Below are 23,974 nucleotides of genomic sequence, written 5' to 3'. Positions count from 1 at the left end.
GTAATTGAGTTTTAATGAGAGCTTTGGTGGTTTTGTGTTATTAGAGCGGATTTAACGAAGCGCGTCATCGGGTCGTTAATTAGTAATCGAAACTTTAAACGCGGTTTTCTGGGAATAATATTTGTAGCTGCAACGTCGTCATTTTCCAAAAAAAATTAAACGAAAAAAATACTTTCATACTCTCCAAAGATAATACAACAAAAACTCTCCCGAAAAGTTTTCCATGGAGTCGATTATTCTCCCCCCAAAAAATGCCAAATTTAGGTATCATTTTAAGGCCTGAAGGGTGGATTTAACCCCTCTCCACGTCGTCATTTTCCAAAAAAAAACAAACAAAAAAAATACTTTCATACTCTCCAAAGATAATACAACAAAAACTCTCCCGAAAAGTTTTCCATGGAGTCGATTATTCTTCCAAAAAAAAAAATGCCAAAGTTAGGTATCATTTGGAGCCCCGAGGGGTGTATTTAACCCCTTAACACACTTCCCCGTTCTATTCAAATATTTTTCTGTCTATTCCGGTGAAAAAGAAAGTCTCCAGTCTTCTCCAAGGGAGTCGAAACTCGTTTGGAAAATCGCCTGATAAATCGGCGTTTCTTCTCCGGCGAAGAAGGACGCGAATGCGAATTCCAGCGGTTACGCGGCTCGACGCGGACGCCTTAATCAGAATCTTGTATCGATCGTGTCGGTATCGCAACGTGGGTTACGTGCGACGGATCGAAATCGATCGTTTCTCACGGGCAACGCCGTGATCCTTATGGTTAACAGGGTTAAGTATATATGAGGAAAAAAGTCAGTTGCCTCGCTTAAATCAGGCTATCCTTCTCCACGTCCCTCTCCGGGGAATCGAAAGCTTGCCTAACTTGAAAGACAGGCTCTGCGAGCGCGGTCTCCCTTTATAATGGATCCGTGCTATAATGAAGCACGGTACGGCGCGTTCTCTTATTAATTAACGTTAAAAGGGAAACTTTTGTAATTCCGCTTCTAAGACGGAGCCGATGTACTCTGACCTCGACAGAGAGAGAAGCCTCGTTCCATCGAGATCTCGACGTGTATATCGAGCCGCCTAGAAAATAACGCACTTGCGGATAATTAAAACGCCTCCTTCGAGCTTTGCGTCCACTTGAAATTTCATCTCGTGCTTCTGCTTGGAGTTTTCAAGCTGCACACGTTCGTACGTTCGAATACATTCACGGCGTGGTACTCTTGTTGTACTCCTTCGAACCTGTCCAGCAACGATCGACGAAGAGAAACTAACGTGCGGTTCTCGTATACACGGCTACCAGTTTAACAACGTAAAACACGTCACCGGAGGTTTGTATCGTCGCCGGTTACGAATCGTTCAACCTTCCTGCATTATCGACGAACTTTCGCGCCTCGCAATTCGGCCATCGCGGAAAATTACAATCGTTGTGAAGAAACGTTCGATTTAACGAGTTGGTGAATTGCGAGCGCGACCAATTTTATCGGAGGTACTGGGTGAATAATAGAGGCCGGTGTGCATCGACGTGGTGAACAGCGGCATCGTGGAAAACGCGTAATAACGCGGTCAACGAAGCCGAACCAAACTGCATTAAATCGAATGAAAAGACTGTTAAGCGGTTCCACTTGAGCGGCTCCGTACGCGTATAATGAAAAATTTGACGGCAATTTTACCGGGCTGCCGTAAAAGTGATCGTGTCGATCGTAAAAAAAAAAAAAAGGAAGAAGAAAAATGAACGACGGTGAAACGGGACGACGTCGCCTTTAATCCCACGGTTATGAATAAGGATGCTCGAAACGGGGACATTCGTGTATCGCGTTGATTTACGGTAAAAGGAAGCCGATGGTGATCGGGAACACGAAAGAAAAAGCTTATAGAGGAGGCGTCGTATCTCGTTGCAATACGAGGCAAACGGTCCATAAGCGGACATACGAATTTAACGTCTGTCTGAAGATCGGAATGGTAGGGGGATGATACGAATGCATATGCCGGCCGTGATGTCATGGTCCGTTTCGTGCAAGTCTGTTGATGGGGTAGAGCAGCTCTCCAGGAACAATCCTTGATACACTGATAAATATACCAAAGTGTCTGTTACACCCATCGAGATCCGTGCGCGAGCAAAGATGCTGGGCGTCTACGTAAGTAGACGAGAGATCGTGTTTCTCCGTACACGACCATGACACTAAATTACCGACTTATACAGTGGTTGTCAATCCGCATTTACAAGCCGGATCGCTCCATATACGAGCGACGCGACGCAATTAATCATCTTTTTCGTGTACTTGAGAAACTCGACTGCCCAGACCCAATTCACAACCGTCGCGTCGTCCCATTGTGGGAGTGAAAATGGAACGAGGGAAGAAAAGAAAGAAAGAAAGCAGGAATAATTCGATCGAACGTAAAACGGTGGCAACAGCCCACCTGGCCACTATCGATGGAAATCTAATTTGCGATCTTGATACTAATTCTGATGAGAGATTGAATCGGTGCGTGACAACCGATATGCAGCAATGCAATTTCGGTAGGCTCGCGCATAAGGCGACAGGGAGCACGTGACACGGGAAATTATTAGGACTATCGATAACCGCGTGTAGAGGTAGTCGCAGGCACGCATGAAACGGACCCCTTACCTCGTGCACACACAAGCTACGAGGTCAATACACCGTCGTTCTGTAATCGCGTACCACGCACACCTCGCGGATAATCATATTGGCTGCTCGCTAATATTAGCATTTTTCGAAGAGGCATTCGCTTGCACCGGCCCGGTGGCCTATATTCAGGCGCTCTCCGTGTGGACGCACGCGAGGCCCGCCGTGTTTGCGCGGAATTTTATCGGGACCAGAAGAAAAACAATGAAAAGACGTATCTCGGTATGTGAATATATGTATTAGGTGATCCCGTAAGTTAGTATCGAATTTGATAATTTAGATCGAACTAACGAACCTTTAAATTTGATAAAAAGAAAGTAAGAATTTCTTTGGATTTTCGTTAAACTATTTTTCGCTTTCGGCAGAAACTTATGGGATGACCTAATATATTCATGCAGGTTCCTCTGTGGCACGCTGCAGATGCGGTTACCAGAGAGAGTATTGATGAAACAACAGAAGGTGTATGAACGCGATAGTGAAAGAACGTATCGTGAACCACATGGAATGTAGCGAATGGTAGGAGTAAGTGCGATGAAAATCGATTACAATTGCATCGCATGAATGCAAGACGCAATCGAAAGTATATGTCAGTGTATGAAATGTTAATACGAGTGGTTATATTCTTTTTACGTTCCTTTATATAGGAAAGGAATAATTAATCGCGTTAATCGTGATCGATCGATGCTTCGTCGCATGCTTAGGTCTTCAAACTTATAAGAAAATCGCATCGTGTATAGAGCCCCTGTGACGCGGCAACCGATATTACACCGCTGTCAGGCACACGGTACCATCATTAGCGCTATGAAACGGTCTTACGGCTTCGCGGGGAGAATCTTAATTTTAAATACTCTAAAGTAATTTCCGCTTGCTTTGGAGTAAATTATACCACGGAAGAAACCATTCGTCTAATTTTCAATGTAATTTAAGGAAAAGAGGAGATCACGGAGATTACGCTTTCTTCGAGACAGATCAAAAGACCATGTACGCTCGATTTTATGTACCGCGCACCAAAGAAATCTGTACTTTCATCACGTCAAAGGGAGAAAAGAATTTACTTCGTGTTTCGATCGTAAGGATCGAAAAATTTCAAATCGAGAATCTAATGTATGAGTTATTCGAATCTGCTTACAAAATATCGACTCTTTTATTACACAATTTCAACGATAAACGTTGATAACAAAGGTTCGACAAGTTGAAAGAAATTGAATTTACGCTTACCTTCAATTATGCAGTTCTAGCTACGTTTCAACATAACGTATCGATCATTGGCTCGAACGAAGAGGACAGCGATTTCTCGATCATTATCAGGTTACGGCAGCAATGTGCTGCTCTTCTGAGAGGACGTAAAAGAACGACACATTGTTTCCCGAAAAAACCGAACGATCATTTGACGCATATTCGGTAACGACGAGACGTCGTTGCACCGACGGCGGTTCGCACCTCACAGATACATCGCGACGTCTGACGTTCCCGCGCCCATTGGCGTCGAGACGAAGTCGTCATGACGACCGCGCATAACAACGTTTACACACGCGCATTGCATCTTTATCGTGTACAATTTGCGCGGCAATATATGGACCGCCGGAAATGATCGTTGCCAAAATATTACTGGCCAAATCAAACACCATGGTGAGTACGTTTCGATTACGTTCTCTCTGTAAACTATTTTAGAAGGTATTCTCTTTAACTCTATACTTTTTTCGTAAGTTTTTATGGGGAATAAAATTAACTGTTATAAACAGAACGTAACGATTTATATTTTGATATTTCAAACTTCTTCAAACCTTAAATGAATTCTATTGAACGACGCAAGAATCTATCTTTCGTTGTTTACATGGTGTGTCTGTTTTATCGCAAATGGAAATATAGACATCTTTTGTAATAGTAACCAGACCTAATTTCGTCTGACAAGAAGTCGATGGAACTGTTTATCTGTACAATTCCCAAGCCCTTCTCCAAAAGATAAATACACTACATTTGATGTAGTTTATTTTGCTTCCTACAAAAACCTTTCTGAATTTGGATACTTTGCATGATGTATAGCATATGCAAGTATTGTGATTCTTGTAACAATGGACAAATGAATGTCAGTATCATGTAACATACAAAGCTTTGTTGTTTGGCAAAGTATTTCAGGAAGACCTACATATTTTCTTCATGTTTCTGTAAATACCAAATGCTATGTACAAGTAAATAATTATATCACTCATTTAATGGACTGTGTGTATATATTTTTACCTTGAAAACTATATTTATATTGTTTCAATTCTTAGTTTTTCTTGAATATACTTAGATTGTGCAAGTTCAGAAGAAGTAAAACTTGTAGTACTAGCAGGTGTCTTTGCACCTGCTACAAAAAAAAACGAATGCACGTTCATATATGTCCAACCTGGAATACATTACAAAAGCATTATAGTAACATAAGGTGCTATTTACAATTTTGTAATGAAGAAATGTAATCGTTGAAACTTACCAGAATCCTTATTAATTTGCTCAGCTTGTGTGTAAAAGCAAGGCTGTATGCAAATTTTTTTCCATGTGTTTAGCACATTTTAGAATTAAATGGTACATATTTTTTAACTTGCCACTGCGGAACATTGGAGTAAACTTTGTTCAAAATCTATGAATATCTTCAATGAACAGTATCTATGTTAAAAAGATTTACTGTAATAGCCTCGACATGTTCATTATACTTTACAAGTTAGTTCATGCAAGTAAAACTGGAACATAAATTCTATAGATATGTACCCATGGTTTATTGAAGGTATTAAGTAAAAGTAATTTTATCAAATGAAATAGGCCAAGTAGTTAGAATAGGTTTAGAGCTTGGAACTCCTTTAAAAAACCAATAAATATAACAAAAGACACACTTAGAAATCAGTAAAACAAATAAACTTCAAATCTATATTTTGCAGTTGAAAAGACAAGCAACAATTACTTAAGTCTTCAGTCTTATATTAGCATTATTCATGGAACAAGTTACTTTTCTGATAATACACAATTCTACATTATCAGTTATCTGAAGTTTATTTTTAAATATTACTGATAGTGATAAGTGACAGGGCAAGAAAACATACAAGTTCATTTTTAACGTATAAAATGTTTGAAATTCATTTAATATTCAAATTTTTAGATACATTTTATTTACATTATAACAACTACCATACAAATACAGTGTATGAAAAACATAAAATTCTTCTTTAAAATATAAATTGATACAAAAAAAAATGCTTTCCCTTAAACTTGATAAAAAATAGATTTAATGCTCCCTTTGCAATGTTAATGTAACTGAATAACAATTAATAAATGATTACATACAAAAAAATTAAGAATATAATGGTAAAACAATTCTTTAAATGTAATATAACAAAGTGCTTATTGTTTGAAATGTTGTAATACTCATGCCTACAAAAAAGGATAGAGCCCTGTAAGGTTGTGCTGGATAAACAGCATATGCTAATGTGTGAACAATCCTAGCAAGCACAAATGTTCTGATTAATATTGTAGCTAACCACACAGCAGGTCCTGTAGTTAACCATAGGAATGTAACAAAGAACCATAGAGGAATGTTTTCCAAGTCATTTAAGTGTGCTCTCCGCACACGTTCAATATCCGGATCGTTGTTTGCAATCTTTGCTCCTTTAACAAATACCGCATCATCAGGATTTATAAATATCTGCAAAAAAATAAAAATTGTATCTTTAATATATATAAGCTTTAAATAAGTACTATGTTTTAATACAAATCGATAAGAAATATACCCGTTTCTTTATTCGGTAACGTGCAGTTAGTCCTACAACTGCCACTAATTTTAAAGCAAGTATACTACCCCAAAACGCAAAGGTTTTAATAAGATCTGGTTGTATAAGAGACGTATTTAAGGTAGACATTGTGAATTCTGTAAATTTACTTGATACCAACGATCTAACCTAATCAAACGTATTTTCTTGCAAACTTCGAAAAAACCGTGTGGAATACTAAAGATTGTAATACGGCAACTTCTTATATAAATATGTTAAAGTCCAAAAAAACGTACAAAGCTCGATAAAAAGTGCACATAAAAACGCGTATCATGACAAGTTAATAAGGTTTTAATTACGACGCGTAAGATGTATTATACTTATATAATATAAAGGCGAAATATACATTTATTAATCTGTAACGTTGGCCAAACTTCTATTTTTGTATTCTTGTCCAGTACCCTCCAATCAGAATTCGCTACAGCAATAAGATCTACTGATTGGTCAGTGCTTTTGGTTCCTTTGCAACAATATTCAATCAGCGCATCGCACGGGAAGAAGTGGTTATACGACAAGTGTATATATCGCTGCTTTATGCGTCACCTGATTGGGGACATAGTTTCCAATCAGGAAACAGGAAGTCTAGAAAATTATTAAATCGCAGTTAAAACTTTTCAGATTTTGAATTATTAACTGAAATAATATAAAAGAAAACCGTTGCAACGTTTTGAGCACAATAATTGGTTCGTTTCGCGTTTATTATCATTCGAAAATTATTCGTGGTACGAGAGAAAAATAGGGAATATTGTAGTGCGCATGCGCGGAAAGCAACGCTGACGCAGAAGGTACGTCAGCTGTTTTGTTAGAGGTGCGTGCATCGGGAATGGTGTATTGTTGACTGCAGGGGCACTTCGCAGTTTGTAGGTCTGATCATATTTCTTTGTTTATTTGGTGTGCAGAATTATAGAATCATCATAGGGAACATCCTGCCGCGAGTGAAAGATCACGACGTGTCGAGGAACAACTAAGTAAATCGTGGTAGAGGCCTCAAATTATCCGGAAACCCGTTGGAAATTGATTCTTTGGAGAAGGAGCAGTGTTCGCAAAGGCGTCCGTCCGACTGTAGTGTTCTGTGCTACCACTTCAGGAGGTTTGGGACGTTCCGCTTTCTGCAACAGACTGCGGTTCTAATTCCAGAAGAGAAATATGGCACAAACAACGAGTAGTGCTCTCAGGGCACTCGCCCTCGAATATAAAAGTCTTCAAGAGGAACCCGTCGAGGGATTCCGCGTGAAACTCGTTAACGAGGACAACATGTTTGAGTGGGAAGTGGCTATCTTCGGGCCTCCGGATACGCTTTACCAAGGAGGATACTTCAAGGTAATTATTATAATTATTCTTAGTCTTTGTTCGGTACGTATATTAAGAAAAGTCTGTGACACTAGGAATTTCTTTATTTTCGTGCTTTTTTTTTTGCGTAAATATTACAGTAGGGTACAGTTTTGTTTTCTTGGTTATGTTCTTGCTTTCTCTTTCAATAGATACAAGTTATAAGTACATACAGGCACTTTTTTTTTTATTGAAAGCTATTTCGATTCGTTACTAAATATAGTTATAATTTTTTTTTTGCGTTTTTATTTGTTTAAGAACCACACTTTTTTCATTTCCCTTTTTTCGTAATCATTCCACGTAATCTACAATCGTAAAATTGGCCAATACTACGCTTTCTTGCTTAGAAACGGTATCTCTGTGACCATTTGTTTTCCACTAATCCTAATAAAGTACAGTTGTACAGCTTTTAGTTAAAAGTACATTCGAAAAACTCGTGCGTTCATTAGTGTTTCCGCGTAAAGTCTTCCCGGCGATGACACCCGAAGCATTACGATTACCTTGACCAGAAAACTAACCGACGCGAATGTCGACTTTTCCCGCGACCGATTTCCTGCATGATAGTCGTATTGCAGCGTTCATTGCCGTGAATTTCCTTGGTCGCGTTACGATTCGCCGAGTGTTTACACATACAGGCCAAGCGGTGACCGGTTCCAAAAAGCATTGAGCAACACTGAAAACTAAAGTTTACACAATGCAGAGTTAGAGATCGGTCCCGTTCCACGTTGATTTCACGTTTCATCCACGATACGAAACCCCTTATCGATTTTTTTCCCGTGTATCACACGATCGATGATACATCTCGAGACGCTGTACAGCGTTCTTCTTTCTGTTAAACAAATGTTTTCCAGCTGAATCTGAAACGTGTGTGCAATCTTGATTTTTACAAAAGAAACGATAACATATGCTCAACCGTATATATTTTCAAGATAAATATCCAGACTTGTTTTTCCAATCGCGGTAGTACAATATTATACACGGCAGGTCTGATCTCCAGCGGGCAGAAAATGAATTCTGCCCGGTTGCCGCACAGTTATACGGGTTTTTGTACAGTCCGTGTCCGCTTTCTAAACCACTCTCCGCTTCGTTATGAATTTACGAACGCTTATTCACGTAACGCGAGCGTATACCTACATCTTCCCACAGTGTAACTGGTTCGCAACGGACAACCACCAGACAACAACACCGTTATTTTGCGAATCGTGTATATCGTTCCGTACACGTGATCATCCTAGCGTCTATGTGGGTGTCGTCGAATCCTGTTTCACGGGACTCTAACTTGCCTGATAATCGTGACGCAAATCTCGATCGTAAATAGTGTCGTTGTACGTTATTATCCGTAACGTGTTGTTCTTCGTTGCGAAGCGTTATCAACCGTTCTCTACATAGGCGAATCGATCGCATTGCGTTTATCGTCACGGTCAGAGAAATCTTTGGCGACCCGTTTAATTGAAAATTGTAACATAATTTGACCTCTCAACATGTGTACTATTATTACTTCTCCAATACATATAGTAGAAGATACAATTTTCCGCGGGCCTTCAATCGTTCGATTGAACTGTTCGCCGGGCTGTCGGGTTAATCGACACGGAACGAGTATTCCGTTATCGAGCGTTATATACACATTCGTTCGGTGAACTAAATTCTAATCGTAAGAACAATTACTCCAATTATCACGGATACAAAACGGAAAGGATAAATCATGTTTCTTCTCCGAAAAAAAAGGCTCCATTATTATCGTCCTGTGTTTGCCTCCATTTTCGATAAGTAGGTACTACGTGATCTATCATAAGCAGTTGCTTCTTTTCCGCGGGGATTTACGATCGATCCGCAGCGATGTCGAGGCGTAACTGTGTTGCTAAGTTACATAAAACGCCATCGAGCATTGTCTCGGTTCTATCTTTGGCCGGCATCCCTCGAATCACCTGAACGACTTTCACCCAGTCCCATTCCGCCTCGGATGAACGGGCCGGATTTTTCTTTCCCCGGGGAAAACCGTCTCTCTGCAAAGAGGTCAGCCGATAAAATAGGTCTCTACGGTTGCTCGTGTCATTTTCTACCGTCGTCACGTGTATATAGGCCCCCTTCCCTTCTGATTTTGGCCCATTTAATCCTTTCACCCCGTCGCCACGACGAGATGGACACAGCGAGAGTTGTAGTTCGCCTTCTACGTGGAAACTGTTGCTGCATGAATCGATTATTCGAGTCAATCATTTATCGGCAAACTTAACCTTTCTTGCGTTACGATTTTTTCCGTTACCCATTCAATGCTTCAGTACCAATTGTTTTTTTTAAGTCTTTTTAAAGTTTTTGCTTTGTTTAAATATTGATAGAAAAAGTAAGGAAAGTATTATAGAAGTTATAAAACAAGAGATTAATCAAAATTCAGGATTTATTCATACATATCTATCTTCCGTTTAATCTTGGCGTACGCGAATTGTCGTTAGTTCGAGTTGCTGTAAACGAAGCTCTGTTATCTCTGACATTGTTGATCACGATAACGGGGCCATTAACGGGAAATTCTCTCCAGAGAAAGTATATACGATCTCGTGTTTGGTGCTGCAGAAGAAATCGCAGAGGACAAAAGTTTCGATGACTAACCGACTCGAAGCGGTTCGCGAGAGACTCAACTAAGGCACGTGTGCCTCGAAAAAAGATGAAGTTATTTCGAGCGTCAAACACGGAGGGCACTGCTGCTTCCTTCTCCCATGGCGTCGATCATGAATAATGCAGAATTTCTTCCGTGGATATTTCGTGAACAATCAGAATTCATATATTACTGGTTATCGTTGTCGAAAGTACGCAGGTCGTGTTATTCTTTGATAAATTTTCCTCTCTCTCTCTCTCACTCTCTCTCCAGATGTAACGTCGCAAGGTTTTCATCTTGCTGCTGCTGTTTCTTTTATTCTTCGATCGCCCAAGGATTTCAACGTGTTATATACACCGTTCTCTCTCTCTCTCTCTCTCTCTCTCTCTCTCTCTCTCTCTCTGGTGTGTGTGTGTGTGTGTGTTTGTTTGTTTGTTTTCTCTCTCTCTCTCTCTCTCTCTCTCTCTCTCTCTCTCTCTCTGTGTGTGTGTGTGTGTGTGTGCGCGCGCGCGCGCGCGTGTGTGTGTGCGTGTGTGTGTCTATACTCTGCTCGCCGCGTTTTCTCCTCTCAGTTTCGCGACACGTCGTGTGTGTATCGTCAGCTGAAAAGCAAATTGCACATTCGGTCTCTTGTAATTCGTTTCGAACGAGAACGAAGCACGGTGTGCCAACAGAGACGCGATCTCGCAATCGAAAAAACTACTTAGGTATTATAATTGCAACGAGTAGCATTAAAACGGCCTCGAGTTTGTCTTGCTGATTTGGGTCACTCCTTGATCCTCCTGAATCGACACGAACTTCACGGAACTATATAGGATGTTGTAGTCGCGCAGTGCCATCTAAGGGTTGCCCGTCAAGTACTTATCGTCGAAATAGGTCGGGAAAATTTTGTAGGTCACGCGGTGCACAGTCGAGTAGTAGACCGGTGCAAAAGTAACGAATAAACGACTGATTGAAATATCTCGTGGCAATGGAAAATCCGCTATTTTTCAACCCTTTGCACTCGAGAGGCGAGCTGAGAAGCGACGTTATTGTTTTCACCACTTGGTAAATAATTTATGGAGGCGCCCTTAAAGTCGAGATTTTCCAGGACAGCATGGATCTCCATAAATAAATAGTTCGAAGGAACAAACTGTCGCAAAGTCTTGTATAGCATAAAAATACGTTAACCCTTAACTGGTCATGTGCCATAAATCTGCTGACATTTCTTGAATTTGCCACACTAAATTCATATTTTCCTATCTGTCTTTTTGTAATTTAAATCTATTAATGTACAAAGTAAATCTTTAACTTCAGTTTCTATCGAGTTCTAAAAAAGTTTATGAAAATTTCGTGTTTCTATCCGTTCCCAAAAATATCAGTCCCACAGTCGGTACATGATCATTTAAGCACAAAAATTTCAGTGACCGGTTAATGGTTAAATATAATGGTATAATTTATTTCTACGTTAGTTTCAAAAAATTTCATCTACTTTACTCAACAAACAATCTCTAATTTGCTATTTCCCTATATCAGAAAGGCCTTCGAGTGCAAAAGGGTTAATCCCACGCTAAGAATATCTACATTCGATTGAATTCGTATCAACGTTCCTCTTTTTTTCCTTTCTTCCTGATAGCCAAACGTATCTGTGGACAGTAATAGGCGATGGTTTTTTTTTACCTTCCATTACGGTATTGTCAAGGTAGCATGTCCGTGTCACGTGTCGAGTGCGTTGCATTATTGAAGAATCGAGCGCACGCGCTCGTTCGCTCGTTCTTACCTGCATATCCAAGCCGTATTATTTTCTTCTTTTTTTCCTTTTTTTTTGCTGCACCATATATTTTTCGTTACATACGTCCATCTCTCCGCGCAGAGTCAACGCGATAAACCATAACTTCTGTACAAAAGAGGCACGAGCGTGTTTGTATTATTCGTCGCGTACAGTTAACACGGAACGTAAAAACCGCCGCGTAATTGCATAAATAATCGATCTCGCCCGCGGTTCCGCGAATACCTTTAACTCGACGTTACACTAGATTACCGGCTGATAACGTCGTGAACCGATCGATTCTCTGGTATCGCGTTGAAAAACAGGAAGTGCAGCTTGAGCGACTTGAAATCCTCTTTGTCGAACGATTCTGCTAAATTCTTCGCGCAATTACACCTTATCTCTACCGAGAATATTCTCTCATGCTACGCGTTTATTATATCGGTGAGAAGAGTTCCCAGTGCGTGTCTCGCCGCTTTGAGAACGTTCGAAACTGGAGGAAAAATCGTGGGCAACTGAGACTCGTCTTTCGAACGAAACACCAGCCGGCGGTTTGTTTAACCCTTTGCACTCGGAGGTCATTTTGCTGTAGCAAAAGTTTGCAAATCGGAAATTTTCTAAAATTAACGCAGAGATAAACTATACTATTTTATTTAAATATTGAACGCACTCTCTATTTCACTATCGCAATCAAATTTATAGAGGTCCCGTAGATCTGATCTCTGATTTGATCAATTATTTACCAAGCGACGATTACTTAACAGTAGAATTACCGACCGGGTCAAAATGCCCCGTTAGCATCTTTCGAAAAAACGTGAATGTTCAATACTGGTCAGTATTATCGTTTGTAACTTTCCGAATTTATTTTCTACATGTATGATTCTATTTGAATGGATATGAATCGAATTTTCCAATCACGGTTCAGTTACATAAAAATTCATTTTTGGAAAGTCACTAATGGGTCATTTTGACTCGACTGGTAGTTCTAGGGTTAATGTCGCTTCTCAGTCTCTACTCGATTGCAAATGGTTAACCCTTTAACTGCGAACAGCGCCTTTAGGCACCCAATTTGTTTTAACCCCTTAACCTATGATTTCTTTTCTGACTACGTATCTAAGCGTCAGCCATTTTGTTTTAGTATTGTACCCGGTGACAAAAACTAATCTTTTAAACTGAACACAACAGATTAATTACATTTAACAGTCCTAAGTCTTACAAATTCAAACGAAAATTAGGATTACTATTAATTTTTCTTACTAATATAACTATTTTTCTCACATCTTCGCCAGAATCTCTGCCACGAGTCTGACGCGTTGTCATATGTTAAGGGGTTAAACAACTGCCCAACGATGCACACAACGCGTTTCCTTTTCGCGTGTTGGCGTCACACTCTTCCTTCTCAGAATTTCTTCCCCAAGAATCCAATATAATTCCCACAAATTGTCCCTCCATCAGCTAAAATACTGCACGATTGGTCCGTTTCGTTTGTGAACGCTGCGCAGTGAAAGGGTTAACGAAGCTCCCGCGACGCGAATTCCGAAGTACCGGTGATTAAATCGACGGTCAATTCACCGTGGCAGAAATAATTCGGTCGCGGAGTGAACATAAACAGAGAGAACGGGGGCTGGACGGAAAGTAAGTTAATTCTAGGACGCGGTATCCCGGAGGACGAGGTGGATATTTGGGCCATGACCAGGTTGCGATCAATATAGCGTCCCGTCGACGAAGCATCGACAAAAGTCTACCAACAGCGTCGAGACGACCCTTATGTACACCCTTGTGTGTGAAACGGATTCATTTCTGTATGAAACACACGGAGTGCGTGGAAACGCGACGGGAGAAGAGAACGTTTCGTCTCTTCCCTTCTGTATCTCTTTCTGTCTCGTCCCTTCCACTGTTCTCTAGACGATCCTCGATTTATCGATACCTTTAAGTCGCTTATTTCGTCGGTCATTATCTAACAGCAAACCTGTCCGTTCATTACGCATCCATTATCCACGATATCTCTCTTTTTTGTCGTCTCGCTGGTGTTTCATTTTTCTTTGTCTGTCGGTAAACGAGAGTGATTCGTTGTTTGCTCTGTAGTATGGAAAAATTTATTAGCTAGCCAGAGTACACATTAAGTGGACACACTCTTGTGTTAATTATCCTTATGAGAATTTAAATGTGCACGTTTTATTGCTAGCAAGAGTTAAGTATCTCGTGTCACGTGCGAATGAATGGCTGGTGAAAACGTGTACCTCGTATCCACTCTCTCTTAATATTTTCTGCAGATTTTTTGGATTAAAAAAAAAACTTGTAAGAGATAAAAATGCGTAGCAATTTTTTATTCGAGGTACTCGAATTTTGTGAAGAAAGGAAAGCACTTAGCTTTTAAAAAAAGGAATTTCGTTTTATTAACACTGAACGTACCACCAAATGACAAATAATTGATCAAATCAGAGATCAGATCTATGGGACCTCTATAAATTTGATTGCGATAGTGAAATAGAGAGTGCGTTCAATATTTAAATAAAATAGTATAGTTTATCTCTGCGTTAATTTTAGAAAATTTCAAACATCCGATTTGCAACCTTTTCTACAGCAAAATCACCTCCGAGTGCAACCTCTGTTTTTCCCGTTCTTGTTCAAAATAAAAATGTAAATGTGTAATTTTTTTTATCATTACCTAAAGACTATTTTCTGCGGTGTTCCTTTCGGAAAAAATGTGATTATTTCGTATCCGGTCGTTTGACCGCTTAATGGGGTATTCTAGTCTAGAGTGTCATTTTTTAGTCCTTCTTAGGGATTTTTTTGTAAGGAAAGTATAAGTTTCTCAGTATCGGCATTTTGCACACATATTTATTCATGTTTTAAGAAAGTTCACAATTTTTTTCAAGTGAAAATAATCAAAACTGTCTGAATTATATATAAAAAAATAGTGAAAATTTACAAAATGGCGGCACTTTGAATTTCGACTATCGATTTCTTCGACTTTTTTCGTCTTTCAGAGGCTCTAAAAATCAGAGAAATATATATTTTGGCGTAATTCTGGTTCAGACGATAACGACACATCCACCGAAGGTGCGTGTAAAATTTGGAGTCAATCGGACAACTAGAACTTGAGATATCATGTCGGCCATTTAGAAAAAGTTTAAAGTTTCTCGTACCAGTTACACGAGAATGGTATCCTTACGACTACGGGCTACATGTCGTCTTCTTTAACCATCTATAACTTCGTTAATTTTACGAATTCGGAAAAATCCTTCGACAGTTATACTTCTGCAAATGTCCACTTTCAGAAAATGTAAAAAAAAATCGATTTTTTTGAAAAATCTAGACTAAAATACCCCCTTAACCCTAGAGCAGTCTTCGGGTCTTTTTTGACCCACCGCCTTTTTATATTTTTAATAATTTTTGCTGTTATCAAGTTTACGTTCCTTAACATTATTTTAAACGTTTATTGTCTAGGTTCATATGTCGCGTTGGAAACAAAAATTATTACACATAAGGTCTTAGGTCCTTTTTCACCCAAAAGTCTTAAGTGTATAGTCAAAACGAGGAACACAATAGGGTTAAGAGTAGGTATACCTAAAGGGTCGGTACGATTAGCGTTAAATACCTTGTAATAACGCGATCCCTCGTTTATCGAGGATAAACTGTGTAACACCTTTTTTCGGTGTTCGTTCTTTGGGGCAGCAATAAACACCTTGAACGAGAAAAACTAGTGAAACCGTTAAGGTAAAACGAACGAGGAACGAAATCGCTTGGCCGTGTACTGTAGAAGGAGCCCTTCGATATGTAAAACGGATCGAATTTTATAAAACCCTTCGGTTCTTGGACGGTTTTCCGGGTAAATTCACCCCTCGCGCGACTGCGTCCTCACGAACCGACGCCAGGCGTCTATCGTTCAATTTTTTTCTTCTCCCTGGCTGTTTTATTTTTTTTTTTTTCTCTCTCTGGACGCGTCGAGCAATTCGTAAATGACTTGTAAATAATTCCCACGGAGCCCCTCCGTAGCCTTTGATAATTTGCATAACCGATTATCGATCGATTCGCGTAACCTAACGCATCATCTCGCCATTTTAACGCGCGTCTTTCATCTTGTTCCAGGCACACATGAAGTTCCCGCCGGATTATCCGTACAGTCCACCAACCATTCGATTTATGACAAAAGTTTGGCACCCGAACGTATACGAGGTGAGTAAATACAGAGAAATTATCGATCTCCCCCGCATGCTCCACACTTTTCATCCCAGCTTCACGTTTCGTTCTGCTATTTTTCCTTCTCCCTTTTCAATCTCTCCCTCACTCTCCCTCTACGCTGTTCACCGAATCTTCCTCTCCCTCGACTCAGCCTCCCCTTACTCTCTCTTTCTTCCGTGTTTCCCTTTCGCTTTCTCCGATTTTCTCTTTGTCCTGAGGGCCAGCCCTCCGAGTCGCAGCCTTCGCGTCGACGCTCACAGGACCAAATCTCCGCGCTGTTTCAACCCTTTTACCGCCGGAGTCTGTCTCTAATTATTCCTCGGAAATGACAGATTCTTTTTTTAATAAAACATCCAAGGTAGTAGAATTCTACTGTGCCTAGAGTGAGTAGCGAAAGGGTTGAAAGTCTCCCGTTGCTTCGCTGAAACGTCCAGCCCCCTAACGCATGTTCTTCGAAGACAGTTTTGATAACAGACGCGTGTTGTCGTTCGTAACGCAAGTATCAATGGCGTACGAAATTTGCTACGGTCTGGCGTGAAGTTTGGTGTTAATCTGACCCGTGAGAAGTCTTTTGAGAACGTGTCGTTTGGGAAGGTAGTTAAGAATTCCGTTGGTCGAAGGCATCTCTCGACTCGAAAGCTTATCGACCTCGAGCGCATCTCTCGAGCACGCTCTTCGTGTGACCCTTCAGCGACTAGCAAAGAGTCAATGACCGTCCAAAGCATCGTTGGACATCCGTGTCCAGTGACTTGTTGGGAAGGGATGAGACGACTAGGCGAACACGCCACGTCTAACGGGAATAAACGCGCGTAAATTTCATGCGACGAGTAGCGTGCATTAATTAGACGTACAATAGCTGATCGGTGCAGCCGGGAGCCGGATTATTAAGCGGAGGAATCACGATACCGATGTCTGTTGTGCAGATGTAAATTTCGATTTGATCGTCGGGACGTAGAGAAAAAGACAATCGGGAGAGATGAAAGCTCGCTGATATTATTTCGTTTCGGTGTAACAAGCGATATTTTCACTCGCGCTAATAAATACGAGATATCCTACAGGGAGAGAAATAGAGAAAGAGAAAAGGAAATGGTAACGAGATAAGAAGGTTGGTGTATCGTTACACGAGCACGGCCAACTTTTCCCGATGAAACTTTCATTCCGTTATATCGTGCGAATATATAGCTCCTATACGCTATTTTCCGTGCAACGAATACTTTTCATACGTTACGTCTTTCCGTGCTCTCTCGCGTAGAGGCCAATGCACTTCCACCTACCGTCATCTCCAGTCCCGTGTCCTTTTTTCACCTCTTCTTGTGTTTTCCTTCTTTGTTTTTTTTTTTTCCTATCTATCTTGCAAAGATAATTCTCCGTAGAAGCGTGACGTTAACGAAGAATATGAGTAGTGTGTTTAATGAGTATAGGATGGGCACACGCGGATTTCTTGTCACCTCGATGAACCCCGATTATCAGTCAATCGAGTCATCTAGCTCACTGGTCGATCTATTCTGTACCGATTAAACACCTTGCCGTTTCAATTTTTCTTACACGTGGATCCGTGTAATCTTCGATAATCAGACTGTTTTATTTTTTATTGGTACAACTGTACTGGTGCCCTAGCGATGTGAAACTCGATTCTCCGAGGAGTGCCAAGATAGAATCATTTGGATATTGTTTTCAAGTTTTTATTATCACAACTGTAATATCACACTGTAAGTGATATGAAAGTTGATTCTCCAAGTATCACCAAGACAGAATCGTTGAAAAATATTTCTTTCGTAGATCCATTCAATTTTTGAAAATTGAAATATGCAATTTTTTATTATCACAACTGTACTATCACCTTATAAGTGATATTAAACTCGATTCACCAAGAAGCCCTAAGATAAAATCATTGCAAAATATTTCTTTCATAGCTCTACCCAATTTTTGGAAGTCAAACCTTTCGATTTTTTATTATCACAACTGTACTATCACCCTATAAGTGATATTAAACTCAATTCTCCAAGTATCACCAAGACAGAATCGTTGAAAAATATTTCTTTCATAGATCCTTCCAATCTTTGGAAATCAAATTTGTCCATTTTTTATTATTACAACTGTACTATCACCTTATAAGTGATATTAAACTCGATTCTCCAAGGTGCGCCAAAGTAGAACCGTTGCAAAATGTTTCTTTCGTAGATCCATTCAGTTTTTGAAAATTGAAATTTGCAATTATTTATTATCACAACTATACTATCACCTGATAAGTGATATCAAACTCTATTCACCAAGAAGCCCTAAGATAAAATGATTGCAAAATATTTCTTTCATAGCTCTACCCAATCTTTAGAAAATTAAACTTTTCCATTTTTTATTATCACAACTGTACCATCACCCTATAAGTGATATTAAACTCAATTCTCCAAGGTGCGCCAAGATAGAATCATTGTAAAATATTTCTTTCGTAGATCCATTTAAATTTGGAAAATTAAACTTTTCCATTTTTTATTATCACAACTATACTATCACCTGATAAGTGATATCAAACTCGATTCTCCAAGAAGCCCTAAGATAAAATTATTGCAAAATATTTCTTTCATAGCTCTACCCAATCTTTGGAAAATTAACCTTTTCAATTTTTTATTATCACAACTGTACTATCACCTTATAAGATATCAAACTCGATTCTCCAAAGAGCATCAAGATAGAATAATTACAAAATATTTCTCCCACAGAGTCCATTCAATCTTTATAAAACCGATTCTCCAAGAAGCCCTAAGATAAAATTATTGCAAAATATTTCTTTCATAGCTCTACCCAATATTTGGAAGTCAAACCTTTCGATTTTTTATTATTGCAACTGTACTATCACCCTATAAGTGATATTAAACTCAATTCTCCAAGGAGCATCAAGATAGAATAATTACAAAATATTTCTCCCACAGAGTCCATTCAATCTTTAAAAATCAAACCTTTCAATTTTTTCTTATCACAACTGTACCATCACCTTCTAAGTAATCGAATATTATAAAACAACGAGTTGAACACGTCGCGTATAGCTATCTTTCTTTCTCAATGAGAGAAATTCTTTGTCCACGATGAAAAAGGAAAGCGAATAGCAAGCTGGTTACGTAGTCAGGGGATATTTTGCGTAATTCTAGAGCGAGCCAAGCGAAATCCGCGTAACCGTGACGCGGCGATTCAATGACGGCCGAATGACTTTTCCAGCGGGTTACCTTTGTCCACGATCACCGTCTCCACGTGAGTCACGTGCGTGAGAGAGATTTCTTGCTCCACGGGGGATCTTACAAACGCGCGCTGTAAACACGAGGACACGGTCAGACAATAATAGCTCTTGCCCGTTTCTGAATTTTTTCTTTCCTTTTCTTTCCTCCTCCGTTGCTTATACCACAAGCAAAATACCATTGTTTCCACGGTATTGTTTGTCGAATGACAAGTTACACAGCTCCGCCGTTCCAATCTACAGATAATACCATCCCCCTCTCAGAAAACAAACGACGAACCATCATTTTCCTATTGTTCCATCTCGATGTAACGGGCAAACCCAATGAAACAGGTCAATTTTCTGATTTTACCTGTATTAACCATTCTCTTATTGTACAGTCGGTCGAAGCGAGGTCGTAAATTGAGGCGTTAAGCGGCGACACTGATTGATATAGCCACGCCCAGGGTCGCCCGTCTTTTGTCAATTGATATTTGAAATTTCTGCTTACTATCTTTTGTTAACGCTACACGGCATTTAAGCTGTCTTTTGGTCAATGATAATTGCAGCATTACTGGAAATTAACTTGCAGCTGTTGAGGATTAAGGGAGTACACAATTTTGAAACATGAAAATAGGTAGAATTTGGGGATTTCTTTCATAGGTAACTGCTAAATGAAAGGTTCCAAGGGGTGTAATTGTAATAATTCATTTCTCAGGGGATATAAATGTAACTTTCAGCTCTCTTCAAAATAGTAAAGTAGTTTGAAAAGGAAAATATTTATTTTTAAAAATTGGAGAAACATGCTGAAAGTCATCCTCTGAAAAAAATTGAAACTTCTCATTTAGTAGTCACCTATAAAAAAATTCCCAAAGTTTACATATTTTTATACGCTTCAGAGTGGTGCACCGTCTTAACTCTTTGGGGCATAGTGGGGTAAAAAGTGTCCCACCTTTTTAGTACTTACATATGCACCTTGAAACATTAAGAAAACTAATCTAATTTAACCTGTTTTCACAAATTTCACGGTGAGATTATTTATGTCCCACCTAATAATTACTGTTTAAATAAAATTCCTGTGCAACTAGAGTCTGTTCTTCGCTTCAAAGAGTGAACCTCCAAAAAGTGCAATTTTGTTTAATTATTTTCTTTCACCGTTCACGTTGCACTATCCTTTCAATTCTATTACAAAAATCTAAGTCACGGCATTATAAACAAACGGCAAACTCACTTCTGTACACCCAGAAAATAATAATAAAATAAAATTGATCACTTTTCGTACATCAAGTTGGCAAAAATAGTGAGCGTTAAATGGTTAAATCCCAAACCTCTTTTATCGATCCCGAGTTAACATCGAGCGACCCTGAACGAGATTACTGTTTCGGCGCTCGAATTACACGTATCATACTTTACACGCCCGATCAATTCTCGCAACCTCGACGTATCGCTTCGACCGACTATACATCCGAGTACCCCGATGTCTTCTCTCTCTCTCTCTCTTCCTCCACGCGCAACCTTACCCTCTATTTCGAGGAGAGAAAAAATCGTCTCGAAAGTACGACATTCTCCCATGACTGAAGAAAGTTGCTCGATTCTCGCGAGGCAGCAGAGCGCCAAGATAGAATCATTACAAAATCCTTAGGCTCCTCTGCCCTCGGCGAAGAGGTCGTCGCCTCAAGATTCGACGAACCGTAAAACGTCTGACCGGCTGTTGTACGTGCACCACCATACATAAAGATAGAGAGAGAGGGAGAGACGAATCCATGCTCGTGTTGCCCCTGTCTGCGCTTACGCGAGTTGTTGCCTCCTGTCTACCTGTCCTCCTCCCGTAAAGGTGCACCAGGTATATGTACATGTGTGTGACAGGTTCTCGGTGTACACGTATCAGGCACGAATCACGCGTGTATAAGTGGTGTGCCGTTTACGAACACCAGTCGTAAGGTGGAAACGCTCCTCACGGATAAGGTCGCGCTCAGGACCCGTGGTCCGCCATTAACGGGACAGGATCTTCCTCTCTCGGAAACCACCTGAGAACCGACGAAGACGGCTAGCTACCTGTTAAGGGGAGAGCTCGCCTTTCCACATCGTGGCTCTCGTCGTTCAAAAAATAGTCACGTCTCGCGGAGAACTCGTAGGAGTTGTCTAATCCGTGACGAGCTACTCCTTCTGGAAATTTAATTAGGATACTACACGTATGTACTCGATCTCCCTCTCCACTTTGTCTCTTCTTCTGTTCTTTTTTTCCTTTCTGTTTCCTTTTTTCTTATCGAAGGAAATTTATTGGAAAGTGGTGGTGTTGTGGTTCGTTTAGAGGGTATATTCGTGACTAGGAAGAGGGAAATTGGACGTTTGCCCCGGTTGATAGGGCAGTGCCGGAGGTGTATTTGGAAAGAGTAGCAGCGTAAACGACACACGCGTTCACCCACGCGCACCGCGGGGATATTTAGAAGCGTGGATCGTCTGCGAAGCTTCCTGTTTCGATCGGCCAGGAGAGTTTCTCCACTTTGGTACCCACACGCGGCGGCGATTCAGCGTGGTTCGAGAGGCGCGAAAGTGGTTCAATCACCCTGTCAAATACGATTTAACGGATCTTCTTTCGTTTCGTGCTTTCCGAAGGATGTCAACATCTGATCGTACTCTGCATTATGAGAGTAGCGTAGAAGAGAGGTATCGGCAACGATTTTAACGTAATTAAAGCCAACCCAATTCCACGGATTTACGAGGAAACGAAGGAACGACCGTGTTGTGTACAGTTCTCGCGATAGTTCCGATCGAGGGGTCTATTTTCGAGGCTGACCAGTGCTCGCACAAGGTTCTCACCTCGTTCGAACAGATACACTCCTCTTTCTCTGCCAGCGTCGCTAATTTTAAAAATTCACTCTTTCGGCGTTTTGCACGCGCGTCGCGCCAACGACCGCGATATTGCTAGCTGGCACGTCGGGAACGTCGTTACACCGCCCCCGAATCTTCCCTCTCGATCGCAATTCCGCTATCTTATCGCCGGAGAATTATTTGATAAATTTATTAGCATCAGCTCTAATCAACGTTGAATTAATTTCCTGCTCGAGCTGCGTACTTCTTCGGAGATTGCACGTTGCGCCGCGACGGTAGGGGAAAAAGGTGGCTGCTTCCGCGGTTTACTATACCTAAAGTGAACGCTGTATAATTAAAACAGGTATTTTCGGGGCGTCGCGCGTCAAACGCGAGATTTATTTTCGTTTGCCGCATCATCGACGAGCCGGGCGAGTGAAGAGAGACTCCGTTACAACGCGTGTTCGCGGGGCTGGTTCAACAGATAAAAGTTTCGAGCTTATAATCCGGCAAGAAATCGCCACGAACTGTTACACACATCGTTGAAAATGAAGCGCATCCGCGACGTGCGAACGCTGTTTTCCTTTCAACCGGATTTCTCCTGCTCTTCTCGCCACCTCTCTCCGTTACCTCCGCGTTTCCTGCTCGTTGCAGCTCTTCGCGCGAACCTGAGAAAATTTATTTCACAGAGACGGGTTGGGAGATTCGACGAAGACAAGCTGCAACACCCTTTGCATTCTTTCTGTGAAATTGCACAACTTGGCGGAAATGTGTGCCGTTTTAACCCCTTCGCGTGTGATTTCTTTTACCGACTGTGCATCTAACAGGGGAACTTCGGTAACCCGAAAAATCTCCGCTACCGTTGTTGTGAACAATTTTTAATTTTCTGTCATATCGAAGGGTATGTCAAATAAATGCAGATAAATACCGAAATATCAAAAAAATGTAAAAAAAAAAAATATCAAAGATTGTTAACGCATCGTTCCAAGTGCGACGATGACAGCACACAAAGCACGTATCAATTACAATTATTTAAATATCACATTTATTTGACATATTTTTCGATACGACAGAAAATGCAAAATTTGTCACAACGGTAGTGGACGATTTTTTATTTAAAAAAAGAATTTTTATTAATTTAACACATTCGCGTCGGATGATGCACATATGCGTCATTCAGGTATTCACTTGGATTCCGAATGACGCGAAATACGTCATTGAGACTTTCACATATCTGTCTGAAAGTAAATTTATAAAACGCTGTAAATGATTGAATTTCTTTTCAGAAATGCCGTGACAGATGTTTCACGAATTCTAATAATTGTATACGTTTTACGAAAAAGTAATTTACCACATTCTTGAAAATTTCTTTGAAAAATAATAATTAGTTGAAAAGTGACGATTGAAAGAAAAGACGCGAAATCACCCCGTGCACATGTTAAGCGCTGCTCTAAGAGCCCCGTCGTCAATGTGTTAAGGGGGTATTCTAGTCTAGACTTTTCAAAAATATTAATTTTTTTTTTTACATTTGCAGAAGTATAACTGTCGAAGGATTTTTCCGAATTCGTAAAATTGACGAAGTTATAGATGGTTAAAGAAGACGACATGTAACCCGTAGTCATAAGTATACCATTCTCGTGTAACTGGTATGAGAAACTTTAAACGCGTTTTTCTCGAAA

General features: G+C 40.3%; 2 protein-coding genes across 2 annotated transcripts in view; one reads left to right on the top strand and one right to left on the bottom strand.

The window, feature by feature from the left end:
* Positions 1 to 5,900: 5,900 nt before the first annotated feature.
* Positions 5,901 to 6,693, bottom strand: LOC108570974 (microsomal glutathione S-transferase 1-like). The gene is made up of 2 exons (XM_017932916.1): positions 6,393 to 6,693; positions 5,901 to 6,307 (listed from the first exon to the last, which is right to left on the bottom strand). Exons 1-2 carry the CDS (start codon positions 6,519 to 6,521, stop codon positions 5,984 to 5,986), a joined length of 453 nt encoding a protein of 150 aa, XP_017788405.1. The 5' UTR covers positions 6,522 to 6,693; the 3' UTR covers positions 5,901 to 5,983.
* Positions 6,694 to 7,250: 557 nt separating this feature from the next.
* Positions 7,251 to 23,974, top strand: part of LOC108570963 (ubiquitin-conjugating enzyme E2 R2) — a 26,797-nt gene continuing 10,073 nt past the window's right edge. Inside the window, exons 1-2 of the mRNA XM_017932901.1 lie at positions 7,251 to 7,751; positions 16,187 to 16,273. Coding sequence (XP_017788390.1) covers positions 7,578 to 7,751; positions 16,187 to 16,273 — 261 coding nt within the window. The 5' untranslated portion in view covers positions 7,251 to 7,577. The remainder of the gene's footprint in view (positions 7,752 to 16,186; positions 16,274 to 23,974) is intronic.

Source organism: Habropoda laboriosa, unplaced genomic scaffold, assembly GCF_001263275.1.
Source record: "Habropoda laboriosa isolate 0110345459 unplaced genomic scaffold, ASM126327v1 scaffold88, whole genome shotgun sequence".
NCBI lineage: Eukaryota > Metazoa > Arthropoda > Insecta > Hymenoptera > Apidae > Habropoda > Habropoda laboriosa.
Note: the sequence above shows the minus strand (reverse complement) of the source record. Positions and strands in the feature narration are given on the sequence as shown.

Excerpts from the sequence above, each read along its gene's own strand:
- LOC108570974 (XM_017932916.1), bottom strand. The coding sequence starts at position 6,521 with ATGTCTACCTTAAATACGTCTCTTATACAACCAGATCTTATTAAAACC. Across the intron at positions 6,308-6,392 it reads GTTACCGAATAAAGAAACGG|ATATTTATAAATCCTGATGA; the intron begins GTATATTTCTTA and ends ATTTTTTTGCAG.